This window comes from Phymastichus coffea, unplaced genomic scaffold, assembly GCF_024137745.1.
Source record: "Phymastichus coffea isolate CEN01 unplaced genomic scaffold, Cenicafe_Pcof_1.1 PCOF00003, whole genome shotgun sequence".
Taxonomy (NCBI): Eukaryota; Metazoa; Arthropoda; class Insecta; order Hymenoptera; family Eulophidae; genus Phymastichus; species Phymastichus coffea.
The window spans coordinates 3,134,506-3,153,239 of NW_026706814.1; the positions used below are offsets into that span (position 1 = coordinate 3,134,506).

General features: G+C 34.9%; 1 protein-coding gene across 4 annotated transcripts in view; it reads right to left on the bottom strand.

Moving 5' to 3' along the window:
* The window catches only part of LOC131664602 (actin-related protein 1), a 462,784-nt gene that overhangs the window by 32,978 nt on the left and 411,072 nt on the right, over positions 1-18,734 (bottom strand). For all 4 annotated transcript variants that reach the window (XM_058935868.1, XM_058935859.1, XM_058935850.1 and 1 more), the window contains one exon: positions 1,444-1,506. In XM_058935868.1, the coding sequence (XP_058791851.1) occupies positions 1,444-1,506 (63 nt within the window). The remainder of the gene's footprint in view (positions 1-1,443; positions 1,507-18,734) is intronic.

An 18,734-nucleotide genomic window follows, 5' to 3' on the forward strand; every position in this document is an offset into this window, starting at 1 on the left:
CACACACACACACACACACACACACACACACACACACACACACATACACACAAACACACATATTTGATCTCACAAGGCACATGCTCTCTCTTTTTGTCTCTCTCTCTCTCTCTCTCTCTCTCTCTCTCTCTCTCTCTCTCTCTCTCTCTCTCTACCTCGCTGTCATCTGTACTTTTACTACGCTTATTCTTCTATAAATATCTTTACTTTCACTTGCTCATTATTGTTTACCTTGCTTCTGGTAACCTCAACTTACGCGACCACACCACCTATCGTTAATATTAATTACACCTCTCGACTTTGGCATTGAGCTGCACGACACTCTAGCTGGCCATAGGAGCTTGACCGCCGCGGAGAAGCTGAGCTGTCGTACCAGACGAGCTTGCCTGCACCAAGCTGTCCGTCTTCGCGTATTTTCTCTAAAATTAACCCTCAACTTTTTATGCTAACGAGCCGAAATGTCGAGTCAAAATCCCGTTATAATACAACATAAAGAAATGTTCCCTTACTACAGAATAACATTCGTTGGTGGACTTACGTGTCCAGCAAAACTCAACTATATAGAAGGGATCATTTATGCGAGAGACAAAAAGGCAACAATAAATTATCGTACTACAACCAGACTTATGCTGACAAGATTTTGGTAAAGATTTAACAACAAAGTACACTATATTAATGGCTTGCTTGACATATTAGTGAAAACTAATAATGTACAACCGGACCACGAAAAATTAACAATTATTTTATATTTTTAATTTATATTTAATTATTAGATTAGTAGTTTAAATTTTAGTTTGTATCCCAGACCAGCGAGAAGGAAATCAACTTTCTCTGCTAGGTTGCAATATTATATTGTAATGTACTTTTATATTATTACTAATTTCGTAATATATATTTTTCTCTAGTTAAGAAATAAATAAATAATAAATAAATAACTACGAAAGGGTGAGAGAGAACACTAGATCCCTAAGGACTAGTGACAAAATAGTCCTTCGCTACGCACCCACAATCATGTGGTCGCTTGAAGAAATGGCCGAGAACATCAATTGCTATACTATTAAGGTAGTATTTTCGCCAGGAAGTACGATCTTACAGCTCACAATAAGAGCTATCGTATGTCTTATCGATATATTAGCTATCTTGACTCAAATAAAGCACTATTTCATTTTGCTAGACAAATAAAAGGCAAACAGACCTTCATTAACTTAATGTATTCACTAAAACTACGACCTCAGCATAAGGATATATTAACTATAGATGACATAATGTTCATTTCATAATTGCGGGATTAATACTAGCAAAATTTTAGTAACCGTAAATAATAAGTCTATTCAACTCCGTACACAGGTGTATCTAAACTTCTCCGAAAAACAATGTTGTATAATATTAATCTGTATTGTGTTTTGAAGTTAATGTCAAAAACAAATAAATAAATTTACTTACTCTAATTTTAACTTCTTTTGGTGCCATCCTGCGTATTTCTGACAATAATCTGTCACCAAATCCCTGTAATAGAACAAACATTAAATTTTATTTATTCGACTTTAATATTTAAATTACCAATTGTATATTTTACATCATGGTTATTAAGAACCTTTCGCGAACATATTTCAATAATATATATATATATATATATATATATATATATATATATATTAGTAATTTATATGGCAGCAATGTATCGAGTACCATTACACCAGAGGAGAAAATGTTTTCATCGCAGGATAGCATAACAGCCGAGACAGCGAGCGTAGCGAGTATTATGTGAAATTGATTCAGGAGAAAACTATTAATCTACAATATTATTACCAGTAGTATTGTTAAAAACGCGAATGAACAGCGCGCGCTGTAACTCGTACATACTGGACATCTGTGCAATACGTGCGAGGGATCGGCCTACTAAGTGTGGGCCCAATTCAATTAACACAGTGAATGAGTCTGTCGAATAGGCTTTGAGCACCGATCAAAAGAAACCCATAACGCAGCCCCCATACCTGCGCCGCTTGTGCCCATTCAGCGCCGATCGATGTTATTGTGATCAGTTGAGGGCCTAGTTCAATGAACATGTGCTACCGTTTTCGGCTACCCTCTTGGTATACTTTCTTCCCCCACCCTATAACGAGCACGAGCGTAAAAGCATTGTCGTAGCCGTGATAGCCACATATCGGTTTCGAGAAATGATTCTTGAAGACCGCCAGACCTCTCAGGATCGTAGTTCCTTAGAACTGTAGACCGCTTTATACGAGAGGGGCAGGCCGAAAGGTCGACCTTTCGTCTGGCAGGTTGTGGGACTGGAAAATGGCCAGAAGATGAAGAGATGAATAGGACAAAGGTTGCGAAAGCGGTTGGTGAGCGCGCGGTGCGCAGTGGGAGTAGCCCTTAACCGACTTTCTGACGTAGCGAAGGATGGAAGAGGGGGATGATGCGCGGGCTCTGGCGTCATTGCTGTTCGTCGAGTTTTCAGTGGTACGAGTTTCTTTCGTCCAAATAGGCAAGTGGTCGAGCACAATCTTATTTTTTTGTAATCACGTGCGAAAGCACAATCTTGTTCTTTTGTAAGTGCGCGCGAATTCATGATGCGAGGGACAAACTTCGAGATAACTGAAAAATTGTTTGCTTGTTCATTAATAAAATTTACCTCTACAGTTATTAAAGTGTCAGTCATTGTTCTGCTCACCTCTGTCCCTATTGAGCATTGATATTGCTCGTTCGGTTATTTTTATCGAGTGTAACGTTATTATCAGTAATTGTAAATTTATATATTGATTGGTGTATGCGGTATAACAACTTTTTCTAGAAAAATAAGATAATTACAGTCACTGTTTGGAAGCTTATTACTCGATGAAATGTCATCATTAGCGATTACCCAATGATTTGATTAACAAAGAATGCTAATGTAATGACCAAATTCAATAGTATTACTATAACTTATCATTAGACTTTTTACTTTATATGTTTTTTCAGAGATGTAAATTATTTCGTTTCTGAACAGGGTAAGTTGAAAGTCAGTTATTTTCCGACGTCTTTCGTTCAAGTCAAGTTTGTATACCAGCAATTGAAGAACTAAAATGTCATTTTTAAATACAATTAAATTTTTCATACGCAATGCGTGACCACATGTTTTAATTTTAACAATGTTGTAATATTAGACAAACATATAAGTAAGAATAAATTAATTTACTAAATAATATTTATTAATACCTACACCAATACTATTAACAGACAAGAGGTACTTAATATCTCAGTAAACAAAACATTAATATTTTTAAGCTTCTTAAATAGATTTATTCTTATTAGTTATCTAATGTTATCTATTTTATTGATGATGTTATTTTATTAATAAGCTTTGTACGTTACGATAGCGATGATCGAGAGTTAAGAGCAAGTGCGGGTACTGTTAGGAATCTAGGCGTCTAGTTCAACAGTTATGTATTGATAATTTTATTAAGAAATGATAAAGCTCCGAAGAGATGTCTTTATAAAGCGAGATCATGTACAAGACTGACTACGCTTGTCCCTCTCGGGGGCTCACAAATTTGTCGTCGATGCTAAAAGACAAATACTTACCATGTCTTTCAGGAACAAGTATGTACTGTGAACCGACGGATGCAAGTAGCTTAATTATTTATTTAGGGTGGCGATTATCTCTAAGAATCTATTTTCGGCCTAGCGTATATACTCGTATACAGTGTACATGTGGTTTGTTTGCTTCGGAATATCTTATACTTTTCTATTAGTACTGCGCACGGACGGCGTGTCCGACGAGTACACATGTATGACATATGACCTTATAGCTGTATAGTTAAAGAAGAACGCGCGCAGGCTCATTTTAAAGAATAAAGTAATACCTTTCATATCCCATTGGTATTTTTATTAAATTAAAAATTGTGTTTTTTAAGTTAAAAAACCAATTACTTCTTTTTAAATTTTTTTTTACATTAAATCGGTTATAGCTTTTAAACGGCTGAGCAGATTTTTAAAATCAAAAGTGTAAAAGTTATATATTTCTGTTATCTTTAAAATGAGTGTAACAGGATCCATTTTTATTGAGCCGATAAAAAGTTACAACGTTTTTTTTGTAAAACAATTCCCTTTTTTTTATCCATGCTTATCTCGGAAACTATGCACTGTAGAAAAAAAAGGTTGTTTTATAATGTAGAATTATATTAAGAATAATTATTCACTATCAAAATTGCATGTTGTAAAAAAAAATTTTTCCGTTCTTTCAACGTGGATAAAATATTACTATCGAATGACTAGAAATAAATAATATTATTTAAGTTCTATCAATTATATTTTATCAATATTATTACTATTATTACTTTTTCCCATTCTTCCCCTTCCTTTCTGCTTTTTTCACATTTTTCTACTATGTGTTTCCAATTTTCTTCCTCTTTCATACACATTCTGCATCTCTTATTTTCTTCCTTTTCCCAATACTACTTACCTACTTCCTCTCGTTTCATTACCTAACATAAACCTTTCCCTTCTTTGTAGGCCTTTTATTCTTCCCTCTCCTTGAATTTCCTTTAACCTACACCTTTTCATTTCTTCTTTCAGTTCTTTCCACTCGTTTATGTATCTTGATTTTTCAAGTTTTTCTTCTAGTTCTTTCTCTTCTTTTTTCTTTAGCTCATCTCTTATTTCTTCCCAAAACTCTTCCCTCATTTCATCTCCCTCTTCCCTCTCTCTATATATTTTACTTTTTTCTAGCCTTTCCTCTCTCTCCTCCTTCTTACCCTTTTTATTTTTTTCATTTATTTCCCTTTTCTTTAGTTCTCTCCATGCTTCTTTTTTTATTGAGCCATCTCTTTCTTATCTTATTTTGTTTTCATACCTCATTGCTCTTTCTAATGCTGTTTCTTTCATTTCTTGTCTTCCTGTTTCCCATCGTATTAAGTAACTTGGCGTGTTTCTATCTAATCCTAATACCCACTTTATGTATTTTAGTTGTAGTCTCTATATTTCTTCATATCTCTTCCATCCCCAGATTTCTGCTCCATACATAATCACGCTTTTCGCCAGTGCATCGAACAGGTTCATCCTTAGCTCCTAATTTTCTCTAAATAGCTTTTCTCCTAGCCTCCATAGTCTTCCCAGTCCCATATTTATTTTCCCTTCTACCTTCTTTATCTGCTTTTTATTTCCGTTATTTCTGCTTATCACATATCCCAAGTAGTTGTACTCTTTAACCATCTCTATCTTCTCACCTTCCAATTCGAATTCTTCTTCCTTCCCCCTTCCTCCTCCTCTCCTGCATTTCATCATCTTTGATTTTCCTACATTTAACTCTAATCCCCTTTCTTCCAGGTATCTTTTTAATTTTTTCCTATTATGTCGTTTTTTCTGTTTCTGTTCGTTATTCTGTCGTTTTTATGTATATTTTTTCCTATTTTGCCCTATTATGTCGAATTCCCTAACATATTCCCAGTCGTTTTCCTCCATGCTCCTCACCCCCGCCACGTTCCAGAATAGTATTTTTACTGACTTTCTCCCCTCTCCCTCCTTTCTCTCCTCTCTCTCTCTTTTATCCCTATTGTTTTCGAAACCCTTCCACCCCCTTTCCTACCATTTTTCCCTCTATCTCGCTCCACCACCATTCTTCTTCCTCTGACTTCACCCCGTTATGCGACATCTTTACCTCTTTACATTTCCTTTTTATTTCTCTCGCTTTCCTTCTTACTTCCTCTCTTATCTTCCTCTGCTTTCACGTCCAGTCCTGATCTATGTATACCTTTTTCTGTCCCAGCTTCTTTTTCTTCTTCATAATTCCTTCTTTTTGTTCCCATGAAGCGCATCTAATTTGCCACCTATTTTTTCCTCTTTCTCTCCGATCATTCTTCCCCGCTATCCCTCCTATTCTTCTCAGATTCACTATCTCTCCTTTTATTTCTAGTTCCTCCCTTAACCAGTCCTCTGCCTCTCCCTTCTTTTCCCATCTTAACTCACCCTCTAAGTCTGTCACTATTATATTGTTTATTCTACTTTCTCTATCCATTTTTTCTCTCATATACTCTAATTCTTCCTTATTGCCTACTTCTGTTCCTCTTTGCTTCTTGTTTCCTCCTTCTATACTTTCTTTTAGTTTCACGCACTCCTCTTCTAACTGGTTCATCCTCTCTCCCCATTTTTTCTGCAGTTTCTTTTCTCTACGTTCTGCTTTTTCCCTTTCTTCTTTCGTCTCTTTCTTTTTTTCTTCTCTTTCTCTCTTGTTCTCTCCTAACTTTTCCTATTTCTTTCTCCCATTTTTCTTCTCTTTTTTCCCCTCTGCCTCCATTCTTTCCATTTTTCCCATTATTTCTTTAATCATTTCTGTCCATTCTTTCCTTTCATCCTCCCATGCCTCTCTTAAATCCCTTATATCTGCCCGCATCTTTTCCATTATATCTTCTGGACCACTACTTTTTCCCACTTCTCTTATCGTGTTGCCCAATCCTTCTCCCCCCTCCACTTCCATCTCGCTCCCCTCGCTTTCACTCTTGCATCTCTTTGCCTCTCTCATTTCTCCTCTATTATTCTCTCTTAACCCCTCTCCGCTCTCTCTCCCCCTCGCCACCTTTATTCTTTTCTTCTTTTCCACCTCTGGGCCTTTCTTATCCATTCTTCCACCTTTATCTCTTAATTTTTCTGTTGTCACAAATCTTTCCATCACTATCCCGTACGCCTTAATTCGAATCTCTAATTCTACTCGTGATCCCACATTTATTCCCTGTCTTACCTTTTCTGTCTTCGCCTTTACTTCTTACCGCCCCTACTCTCTACCTGCCTTTCCCGCTTCCTGATTTTCTCTCTTAACCTCAACTTTTATTTTTTCTTTATTCCTCTCTCTCTCTCTCTCTGCTTTTTTCTGTTCTTATCCAAGCCTCTCTCTCTCTCTACTCCACTCCTCTTCCGCCTCCATGCTCTTTTCACTTCTATTTCTCTCCTGAAACACTTTTCCTCTTTAACTTTCTCACCAAAACTCGCACTCACAGCCAAGACACGTCCACACTCTTCCACAATTCTCCCAAAAAGCCCTCTTTTTTTGTATTCAAAATCTAGTTCTTCATTATCTGCTGTACATTGATTTGTTGGTGCTATATTCAGGTCAGGAGAATGATGTTGCACTTCATCCTCAATGATTTCCGCATTACGGTCTTTATACTCTTCTTGAAAATCCCAAGAGTAATCAGTAATCATTTCTACATCGTTGAATTCATGTGTTGCATCTATTAAAATTTCTTTTATTTTTTCGGCCAACTATGTTTCATGATAATTCGTGACACTATCTGGTATGTTTAACGCTTGAAAGTATGCTAATAATAAGTTTAGATCGCTTAAGATATTAATTTTCATTTTTCAATCTAAAATAAAAACAAGCGGTAAAATTTATACAAGCTCTGTTTTTTCATGTAAGGCACTACTGCTACATTTCTACCAGAATAAAACGAGTGAATGTAAATTGAATCAAATCATTAATTTATGCATTGGAAAAGAATTCTCCTTCCACTTTGTGATGTTCGGACAACTCTATTTTTGGTTCACTTTATAGACGCCGAAAATGGTAGTTTCTATTCACATCTTATAAAAAAACTCTTTGAGTTTGTTAAAAAACTTTATTACATACATGTACCACGGTTACGAGGGGGGGTCAATAAGTCTTTACAAAATCCAAGAGATGGCGCATGTCACGCTTAAATTATAATATTTTTGGCAAGCAATACTACTAACTAGATATCGTACAAAGTTTCAGCTCGATTCATTAAGTCGTTTTTTTGTGAGTGTTGGTTGAACAAAAAGTTATTGGTTTATTTGAAAAATGGAAAAACAGAGTTTCGAGCGCTGATAAAACATTTTCATTTGAAAGGCTTTACACCGAAAGAAATTACAGTTGAGTTGAACGCCGTTCATGGCAAGTCTGCCCCTGTGTTTAAGACTGTTTATAACTGGGTAAATGAATTTAAACGCGGCCGTACAACAAAAGATGAACCTCGGTCAGGATGCCCCGTAGAAGTGAGTACACCCGAAATGGTCAATAAAATCCACGATATGGTGTTGACTGATAAAAGATTAAAATTACGAGAATTAGTTGAGGCCACAGGGGTGTCAAAGGGTACAATTATTTCAATTTTGCATAAAAAATTGGGGATGAAAAAAATATCAGCAAGACGGGTGCCGCGTTTGCTCACTGTTAAAAATAAACGAATCCGCGTGGTCACCTCTGAGGCTCTTTTGGCATGCATACATCGTAATCCGGAAGACTTTTGGCGTCGACTCGTAACTGTAAACGAAACATGGGTACACCACTACACTCCTGAAACCAAAGAACAGTCTAAACAATGGATTACCGCAGGAGAACCACCCCCAAATAAGGCAAAGACAGTAAAGTCATCTGACAAGATTATGGCCACGGTTTTTTGGAATGCGTTTGGAATCATCTACATCCAGTACTTGGACAAGGGCCAGTCGATCACTAGACAATAGTATGCGGCATTATTAGGTTAGCTGAAAGAAAAAATCAAAGAAAAACGTCCTCACTTGAACAGAAAAAAACGCCTCTTTCTTCAAGACAATGCTCGAGTTCACACGTGTGCAGTTTCGATGGCAAAAATTAACGATTTAAAGTTCGGATTAATTGACCATCCACCATATTCGCCTGATTTGGCTTCCAGTGACTTTTTCTTATTTCCTTACCGCAAAAAATGGCTTGCCTGACAACGATTCACGTCGAATGAAGAAGTCATCGCCGAAACAAATGCCAATTTTGAGGGTTTTCAGAAATCATATTTTTCGGATGGCTTAAAAAACTGGAAGACCGTTTAATAAAATGTATCGACCTTCAAGGAGATTATGTTGAAAAATAAAAAAAACTTACATACACAAAACATTTTTTTCCTTCTTTTTGTAAAGACTTATTGACCGCCCCCTTGTACATATACGTTGAAAATATCTTTTTACTCTGGCTCCGCCGAAAGTATGCTGTTATATGCATGTAAATCGGGCGGAAAATAGCAATTTGCCGCTCAAGGGCGGAAAAATGAGCCCTTGGGCGAAAAATAAACTTACGGGCGAAAAATGCAGAAAAGGAAAAAGTTTCTATCGTAGGGCTTACTTTCCATCCTAGGGCTCTCTTTTCCGCTGTAAAGCGGAAAAGTGCTATAATTTCCACTTGCATTTACATGTTTGTAATAACACACTTACGGTGCAGATTAGACAAAAAATGTGGTGTGCATAATGGGTGGAAAAAAGACAATCATAATGAGTGATTACTACCCTCACTTCGCTAGGATGACAAATTTCACACTCGTCTGTAATCGCCTTCTTTTCGTACTTAATGTGTAACATACTAATGATGGTTTATGCCTAGTCGCAAGGCGAAAAATCACGCGATTTTCGTGAATGTTTTTGAGAAATTAAAATTGTCTTTTTGCTTACAGCAAATTGTTGGTTCCAAAGTAGATACGAGGTCTGTCCGGAAAGTATCGGGCCTACGTTTATATCTTCGCGCCATAGTGTTCGAGCGACCTCTACCGGACAGAAACGTCAACAGTAAAGCCTCACGAATCTATTGGTTACTTACTGACACCTGCCGGACATATAGTTCATGCGCAGCATGTCTTTATTTAGAGTGCCTTTTTCGCGTTCGTCGGATTTTGATATTGTCAAAAATGACAGAAAAACAAGATCAACGAATTGGCATCATATTTTGCTTTTAACTCGGAAAAACGAGTTCAGAAACTATTGAATTGATGCAAAAGGCCTTCGGAATGAGTGTATGAGCAAAACACGAATAAAAGAGTGGTATACACGGTTCAAGGATGGTCGCACTGCTGTCGATAGTGATTCTCGTTCCGGCCGACCTTCGACGACAAAAAACCGCAGATAATATTGAGCGGGTGCGACTTCCAATCGAACAAGATCGTCGTATGACTGTGCGAGAATTAGAAGAAGACCTTGGGATACCGAAAACTATCATTTCAGAAATTTTAACCGAAAATTTAGGAATGAAACGCATGTGTGCGAAATTCACCCCAAAATTGCTCACAGCAGAGCAGAAGAACATTCGCTTAGAAATCGCTCTGGACAATCTGGAAATGGTCAATAATGATGATAATGTGCTTAGAAAAGTTATTATAGGTGATGAACCATGGGTTTATGGTTATGATCCTGAAACAAAACAACAATCTTCACAGTGGAAGCATTCTGAATCGCCAAGACCAAGGAAAGCACGTCAAAGTCGGAGCAATGTTAAGTCAATGTTGATTGTTTTTTTCGATTGTGAAGGTGTTGTACATCACGAATATGCACAAACAGGTCAGATAATCAATAAAGAATACTACGTTCCAATTTTAAAACGTTATGATGTAAGAAGAAAACGGCCGCACTTTTGGGAAAGTGGTGACTGGCTTCTCCATCACGATAATGCGCCAGCCCATTCATCCAATCTTGTACAGCAATTTTTGAGTAAACACAATATCGCATTGCTTCGACAACCTCCATACAGTCCCGACATAGTCCCTTGTGACTTTTGGCTGTTTCCAAAACTAAAAAAACCACTCAAAGGACACCGATTCGATGACAAAACAACGGTTGAAAACAATGCGACGAGTGTACTTAAGGCTATCCCTAAAAGTGAGTTCCAAGACTGTTTTGAAAAGTGGAAACATCGATAGAACCGTGTTATTCAATCAAGTGGGGATTACTTTGAGGGATGTAACCCACCAGATGATAAAGAATAACGCTAGCACGAAAATTTAAAGGTAAACCCGATACTTTCCGGACAGATCTCGTATATTGAAAAACTTTCATGAATTTTGGTATTGAAAAATATTGTAACTTAAGGGAATTATAACCATGTTAAAGAAACCTGTCTTTTTCATAGTTGTTTTTCGGTGACCAAGATATCTTGAAAATCGTAAAACGAATTATCTTAAAATTTTACTTCCTCCTAGAAGAAGCTTTGTAATAGTAAAATTTTCAGTTTCATAAAAAACTTCGTTAGAAGTTCCAAAAACGTGTTTTTAGTAAATGTCCGTATGGATGTGTGGGTGTGTGTGTATGTACGTATACCATTTTTTAACTGCTATCGGATATCGATAAAATTTGGTATCCACTTTTGTTTTTCTATCCCGAATGCGTGAACAGAATCCATTTTGATTTTATCAACACGTTTTTGATTTATAGTGAATTTGAGATTTTCGATATTTACATATTTAAATCGTACAAATTGTTTTTGAAAGAATACAAAATACTTATGTTTTCACTAAAAGAAAATTTACTTACAATTAGTTATAACCATAACTTTGTTATTCACAAAAATGGTTTTTTTTTAAAACGTTATATTTTTCAAACTAAATCCGACTAGGCCCAAACATTTTCTAAAAATACGTGATTTGACCTCCAAACACCTTCAAACTTACTTCTATGAAGTTTTATCTGAAAATTTTACTATTATAAAACCTTCTCTGGGAGGAAGCAAAATGAAAAATTGAGTCTTCGAAAAACCATGTTATTTCATAAAACGGCCGCCATTTTCTTTAAAATAATTTTTCGAAAAACCCTTTTTAATTAACAATTTTGTGTAATAAAATACAGTTTTTAACTTCTTTTAAATAAATCACCGAAAATGGCGTGTTTTTTCGCTTTGAAAACAAACATGGTACCTTCAGCGAACTCGTATTAGTTCAAAATTTATTTCACACTTTAAATAATCATTTTTTAATTCGTTACACTTTTTGTTCTGGTGAAAATATAAGGCCTATTGTGTAGGAGTCGTGCCCAAAATGAATAAGTAACTATTACGATAGTATTCTTACACTCGAAATCGCTAAACAAGAGACTGTACTGGTCTAAACATTTTTATTTCTGAAGGAATTTTGAAAAAAAAAATTATAAATTTCTTTTCGTTACAATAAATTTTCGAAACAAAACAGTATCATTTCTAGACGAGCCCCTTGAGCGGTATCGAGTTTAATTTGAAGAAGCAAAAATACAAAAGTTTATTTATTCATTTTATATAAAACGTAATAATTACTGAAAAGATGTTCAAAAAGTGAATAAAATACTTACGTACTTTAAAAATAATCACTTTTAAACTAATTATTTTTTACTTTTAAAATTTATAGAAACTTTTATTCACTTTGAAATTGAATAATGTAAATCTTTCTATAAAAAAGTGGTGTGTTAGCAAACTATTCGTGATCTGATTGGCTGAGCGAAAGTCACGTGGTGTTGATACAGTGTAGCGTGTAGTGTCGTAGCAGATATATTATATTGAAAACTATTGAGTAAGGCAATAAAAAATTCTATTGTATTCTGTAAATGTAGTCTATTAATTCTATAAATGTAGTCTATTGATTAAATATATAATTTCGTAAGTATAATATAATTTCGTAGACTATAACATTGATTTTATATATTTAATAAGGGGTTATGATTTTAAATTTTAATTGTAAAATATCACTGGCAAATGTCGCCATATTCTTAGTAGTTTGGTCTTGAGAGGTCGGAGGGCAGAGGGGATCGAACGGTCAGGAAGTCTTTTCGCGCCATCACGCACGACCTTTCCGATTCCAGACAGCGAACGGACCAGGTCGACCAAAACACGTGCCAAGCGTAATCACTATAAATCGTTGGATTACTTCAATGGTAAAAGATATTTCAATATTAAATAGGAAGGTATTATAGTCTAATTACATATAGGTCATATATTTTTATTAATGGATGTCTGTAATAAATAGTTAATGGAAATTCTGAAAGTAAGGTTAGATTAGGTTATTACACTTTGATCATCATTATTTTTGAAGATGTAGTTGAATTGGCAGAAATAAGGTGTATTTTTGATAATAACTTCATTTTTAATAATAATGAATCGAAAAAAAATTCCATATCATTTAAATATTTTGTTTTTGAAAATGTTGTAAAGATTATCATAAATTTATTTTTATTAAAACAATTTGTCATTTTATTTATTTGTCAAAATAAATTCATTTTTTAATAATTAATATAATAAAATTCCAGATCATTTAATTATCTTCTTTTTGAAAATGTTGTAAAAATTATCATAAATTTATTTTTATTAAAACAATTTGTTATTTTATTTATTTGTCAATGATGTCTAGATGGCAGACGCACAAAACAATCAAGCAGTAGCAGAGAATGCAGCGAATGGAGCTCTCCAAGAAAATGTTAACGGAGCAGTACATAGTCAGTCTAATCAAGATAACATGGAACAGGAAATCAATTATCGACTATCAAAGAACATTGTCTTTGACAATTTAGTTGATAAAGATAAAACCACGTAACATATTCTTTTTCACATTGTTTTGTCTCACACCTATTTCTATTATTGTATAATTTTTATTTGAATTTGTCACAGTGAAATTACTGGCTATGTTGAACAATTAAATGCTCCTAGGGAAGTTGGCAAAGTGAAAAAGTTGAAACTCTTCAAATTCGTGTGAAGCAACGGTGTTAGAAAAATTTCTGTCTGTATCTGGAATGAACCATTAATTTTTCAATACGAACATAAAATTAAAGTTAACAGGATATGTAAAATTATTGCACTAGTTTTTTTTATTTGAACATTTTAAAAATTTCTGTTTATAGTATTTTATATTTCAATTCTATCTGCTCTAATTGTTTTACTTTGTTATTATTTTAACATAAAGTTTTGAATAACATAAAAAAAAATATATATATATATTGCAACGGTAGTCGATTCAATTAATCGCACCGTTCGCGATTCTGAATTTCGCGCGTTAGTTCTAAGTATTGAGAGAGAGAGGGGGCGCGCGATCTTTCAAATTAGTAGTTACGCCTCAGCTGTTGATACGAGAGGATATCGCCGGAATTTTGTTTGCACTGTTTTCTCGCCGAGTGATAGTTTTATCCAGAGTAATTACGCGCGCGAGTGCAACAACGTGATCGGCAGATTACAGCATCACGGTAGCAGCATATTTGCAGCTGATAGGCGGTACGAGACAGCGCAGCTGATATAACAGTTCCGGAGGCAGTTGATACATTTTATTGGCATCAACAATTACGGCTGATCACCGTAATTGCACCGCAGGGTAGGTGCACCTCCCTTAATTATCGCGAGACAAAATATATTAAGTATTTTGTTCAACCGTTTAGTGTTAAATTTTTTGTATTCGCGCCGAGCGTTAGATCGCGCCAATATTCGAATCTTCTCTCTCTCTCTTTCTCACCGGAAAATTATTTAATTGTAAATCCTATTCGCGTGCGTCAGTCTTTCGGCCCGACAAAGACTGTATAGATTTTTTATGAATAAACTTTGTTAACTTATTCGCCGATTTCGTCATATGATTTTCCTAATAGTTTAAGAAATTGAAATAGGCTTAGGTGTTAATCCTATTACGCCTAGGGGATTAAGCGGAGAAGGAGTAAAGTCGCTCACACTTCAAACTCATCGAGTGTCACGATACATGTGACTTAAGGTGAGTTCAACTCCGTTTGATAGAAGACAACAAAGAGAAATCATCTGACGTTAAAGCGAATACACGTACTTACATACGTGAGTAACGGAGCGGCGGTTTGCTCTGCATCGTGGGAGTTTGCTTATAAATAAATTTCTCATTTTTGCAAGACCCCCTCCCCCCGTTACAATATATATATATATATATTGTACTTTAACACGTATTGCATATAACTGGGTATGAAGCAAAGGCTGTAACAGCAAACTATTACAAATCAAACGAAGGATTTGTTCCTTTTGAACTTACTATTATCGACAGTTCCACTGTCGAGTACTTGGGTCTACATAAACTTCCTGCTGGTGCTGGTCCAAATACCCCAATCAATATTACATTTGATACGATCAAGGATTACAATACTGGCATTATTGGTAAGTATTAATTTTTCGCTATTGTAACTTATAACATGTTATTATAAAAACATTAAACTTTAAAATTTTTTCAGCCATTACTGGATACAACAAGCAAACATTTAGAATAATTAAAAATCGCTGGAATAATGTGAGTTATGGCAGTGGTGCCATTTGTGATGCTAAAACCAAAGTTAATGTCAATATCACTAACTTCACAGAAGCTCCAATGTTTACTCTTGGAGCTAACGTTATAGTTACTGGAGAGTTAAGCGTAGAAGGTTTTTGTAATTTTTTTTATGTAGTAAAAAAGACTTAAAATATTATGAATCTTTTCATTTATATATACATGTATGTTTTTTATTATTCCAGGTACTCTGACCATCATTACCTGCAACAACATTGATAGCATCACTTATGAAGGGGTAAAGTCAATGACTTTGGACGATTTAGAAGATGTTGTGCAGTTCCCAAAACGTCTGCTTCCATAATCTAACTATGAGGATTTTATATCATATGATCTATTTAACTTCATAATTTGTTTCGTTACTGTTCTTTTTGATAAAAATATAGTTAATATAATAAGATGTAGAATAGGATGAGATTAAAAAGACAAATTAAAAAGGAAAATTTAATAATTATTTTATAAGATTTAACTCTGTAAAACTATATTGAAATTAATTTTAATATCATCATAATTAGTAGACTTAAAATATGTTCCACTTACGCATTATTTATAATGCCAATTTTGTAATATCAATAATTATAAGGTGCCTTGATAGCAGTTTCTTATAGATATAAGAAGTAGAGCTTTATAATAGTATAATTAAAAATAACCATGCTGTGATTACAAAAAAAAAGCTGTACCTTGGTAAGTTAATATACTATTAGTTGTAAAAACAATATATCAATCTGTTTTATGATATATGCGTGGGGGTGTGTGTGTGTGTATGTGTTTTCAGTTACAAATAAGAGGCTAATATAAATTTTTTTAAGTATAGTTTATACAGAATGTTTTATAAAGATTTGATGTAACTTGCGAGAAGATGTGTTAATGTCAATAGATGTTTTTGTATAAAAAATTCAATAGAGTTTAACATGATTTCGTACAGAAACTTTTTCTCCTTCGTAGATTTAAAAATTATAAAATTTAAAAAAAATGCCTGCGAATACATAAAAATACTGTACTTACAAGGGAACCACCCCAACCCTCCGCCTCCGAATTTTCTACAATTGAGATATGTTATAGTTTGTAAAAAAATAAAAGACCAGTATTTTTTTTTATCGGCGGAAAAAACTATCTAAGGGATGAAACCCACCCTCAAAAAACAGCCATAAAAGCAGTTCTATAGCAATATCTTTAGTTGTAATGAATATTTTTTTATAAAACAAAAAAACACAAGATACTTATAAAAAAAGTAACAGACACACATCAATTTGGTCCCCGGGGATTGCAACCCCTACGATGTATAGAGGAAAAACTGCATTTTAAAGTGTGATTTTACCTTACAAAATCAAAAAATTATGTTAAAAAAAATTAAAAAATGACGTGTTTCGGGGTTTTCCTATGATCAGTTATTTCAAGGATGAACTACCCCTTAATGTTATTAATACAATATAAGCAAATGTTAATCGCAGATTATGCTGGTTATTTCATGTTCTATGATGCTCAAAAAACCAAATACATGTATACTTTTGTTCTGCCGAATAAACTATTTAGAGAGTGAAAGCTACCCCCGCAAGTTACCCCTCAGCACCATTTTATAGCGAAATTTTCGTATTTTATGCACAGTTTTCGACGAAATAGACTCTAAAAAATTCTTTTAAAAAATTTTAGCTAAATATATGGATTTCGTCTACAGGAATTGCAACACCCTAAGTCGCCTGAAAGAAAAGCTATGTTTTCAAATATTTTCTTGCAAAATGTTTTCAGAAGAAATGAAGTTTATGAAATTCCGTTTAAAATCTAACGCAAAAGTATACACTGTCCGTCACCAGGGGCTGCTACTCCTTCATTGGAGAGTGAACAGAGCATTCATTTGTTACCCTGATCCCCTACCACCCTGAACTCAATTTCATCAACCCTCGAGCTGGTTACCCTGCCACGCTATGACCCGTAACTCCTTCACACCAATTTCATCAACCCTCGAGCTGGTTGCCCTTTGTTGAACATAATGATTTAAAAATGAAATTCTCCGTAGCTATTTCGAACTTCAAAAATTTGCATGATTTCGTAGTTGGATTTGCTATTTCCTACCTATACATAAATATACGTAATTAATTAAACGTTATCTTCTACAAAAAATGTGCATATGTCCTTTTATTTGAAGATACTATAAATATTTCGAAATCGGGATTATGAATGACAGGGAGCTTGTTTCCGCATTTTAGAAAATTGGAATGCCGGAGTTCGGAGTGACAGCGTGGCAGGGTAACCAGCTCGAGAGTTGATGAGATTGGGTTCGGGGTGATAGGGGATCAGGGTAACAAATGAATGCTCTGTTCACTCTCCAATGAAGGGGTAGCAGCCCCTGGTGATGGATACTGTATACTTTTGTGTTAGATTTCAAACGAAATTTCATAAACTTCATTTCTTCTGAAAAAATTTAGCAAAAGAATATTTGAAAACATAGCTTTTCTTTCAGGCGACTTAGGGGGTTGCAATCCCTGTAGATGAAATCCATATATTTAGCTGAAATTTTTTAAAAGAATTTTTTAGAGTTTGATTCCTCGAAAACTGTGCATAAAATAAGAAAATTTCGCTATAAAATGGTGTTGAGGGGTAACTTTCGGGGATAGCTTTCACCCTCTAAATAGTTTATTGGGCAGAACAAAAGTATACATCTATTTGGCTTTTTTGAGCATCATAGAACATAAAATAACCAGTATAATCTGCGATTGACAACTGCTTATATTGTATTAATAACATTAAGGGGTAGTTCACCCTCGAAATAATAGATAATAGGATAACTCTGAAACATGTCAATTTTATTTTATCATTTTCTACTAGAATATCATTTTATAAATTTTTATTTATTTTTTTTTTTATTACAATTTTTTGATTTTGTAAAGTAAATATACACTTAAAAATACAGTTTTTCCTCTATACAACGTAGGGGTTGCAACCCCCGCGGACCAAATTGATGTGTGTCTGTTACTTTTTTTATAAGTATCTTGTGTTTTTTTTTTGGTTCATAAAAAAATATTCATTACAACTAAAGATATTGCTATAGAACTGCTTTTGGGGCTGTTTCTTTGGGGGTGGGTTTCATCCCTTAGATAGCTTTTGCCGCCGATAGAAAAAATACGGGTCTTTTATTTTTTACGAACATATCTCAATTGCAGAAAAATCGGAGGCGGAGGGTTGGGGTGGTTCCCTTGTTAGTAAATCTATAACAATTCGATAATAATTGTAATTCTACTGTGATCATAGTTATTGTAATGTTCCTTGGTAGCGGTGGTTGCAATCACGACGCTCTCACGAAGCTCGATTATGGTCTGCTTAGCAAATACATAGATGATGTACATAGTGCACCATATGGCCAGCCACGAGGCTGGTCAGGTCACTTTGTGCAAAAATCTTTTGTCAAAGCGGCGGACAGTAATTGTCTTCCTCAACAGAGAACGGAGACTTCTCAAACAAACAATTTATTGTTTTAGGAGAGGATGTCGTAAACTTCTCTTTCCTGTACGGGCATATGCAAATGCAAATGCTGAAGTACAAAATGCGTCACCGATTGCCCTCGACATGCAACTAATGCTAGTCGACCCGAAGTGAATGCAATGTGTATTTGAACGAAGACTTGCAATCACAAGTGCGGATGTGTGTACCTTTACGTATTCACGAACGGTGGGCTGAAAACGCTGTCTCTGTAAAGAAACAGTAGGCAAAACACACAACGTTTGTCCC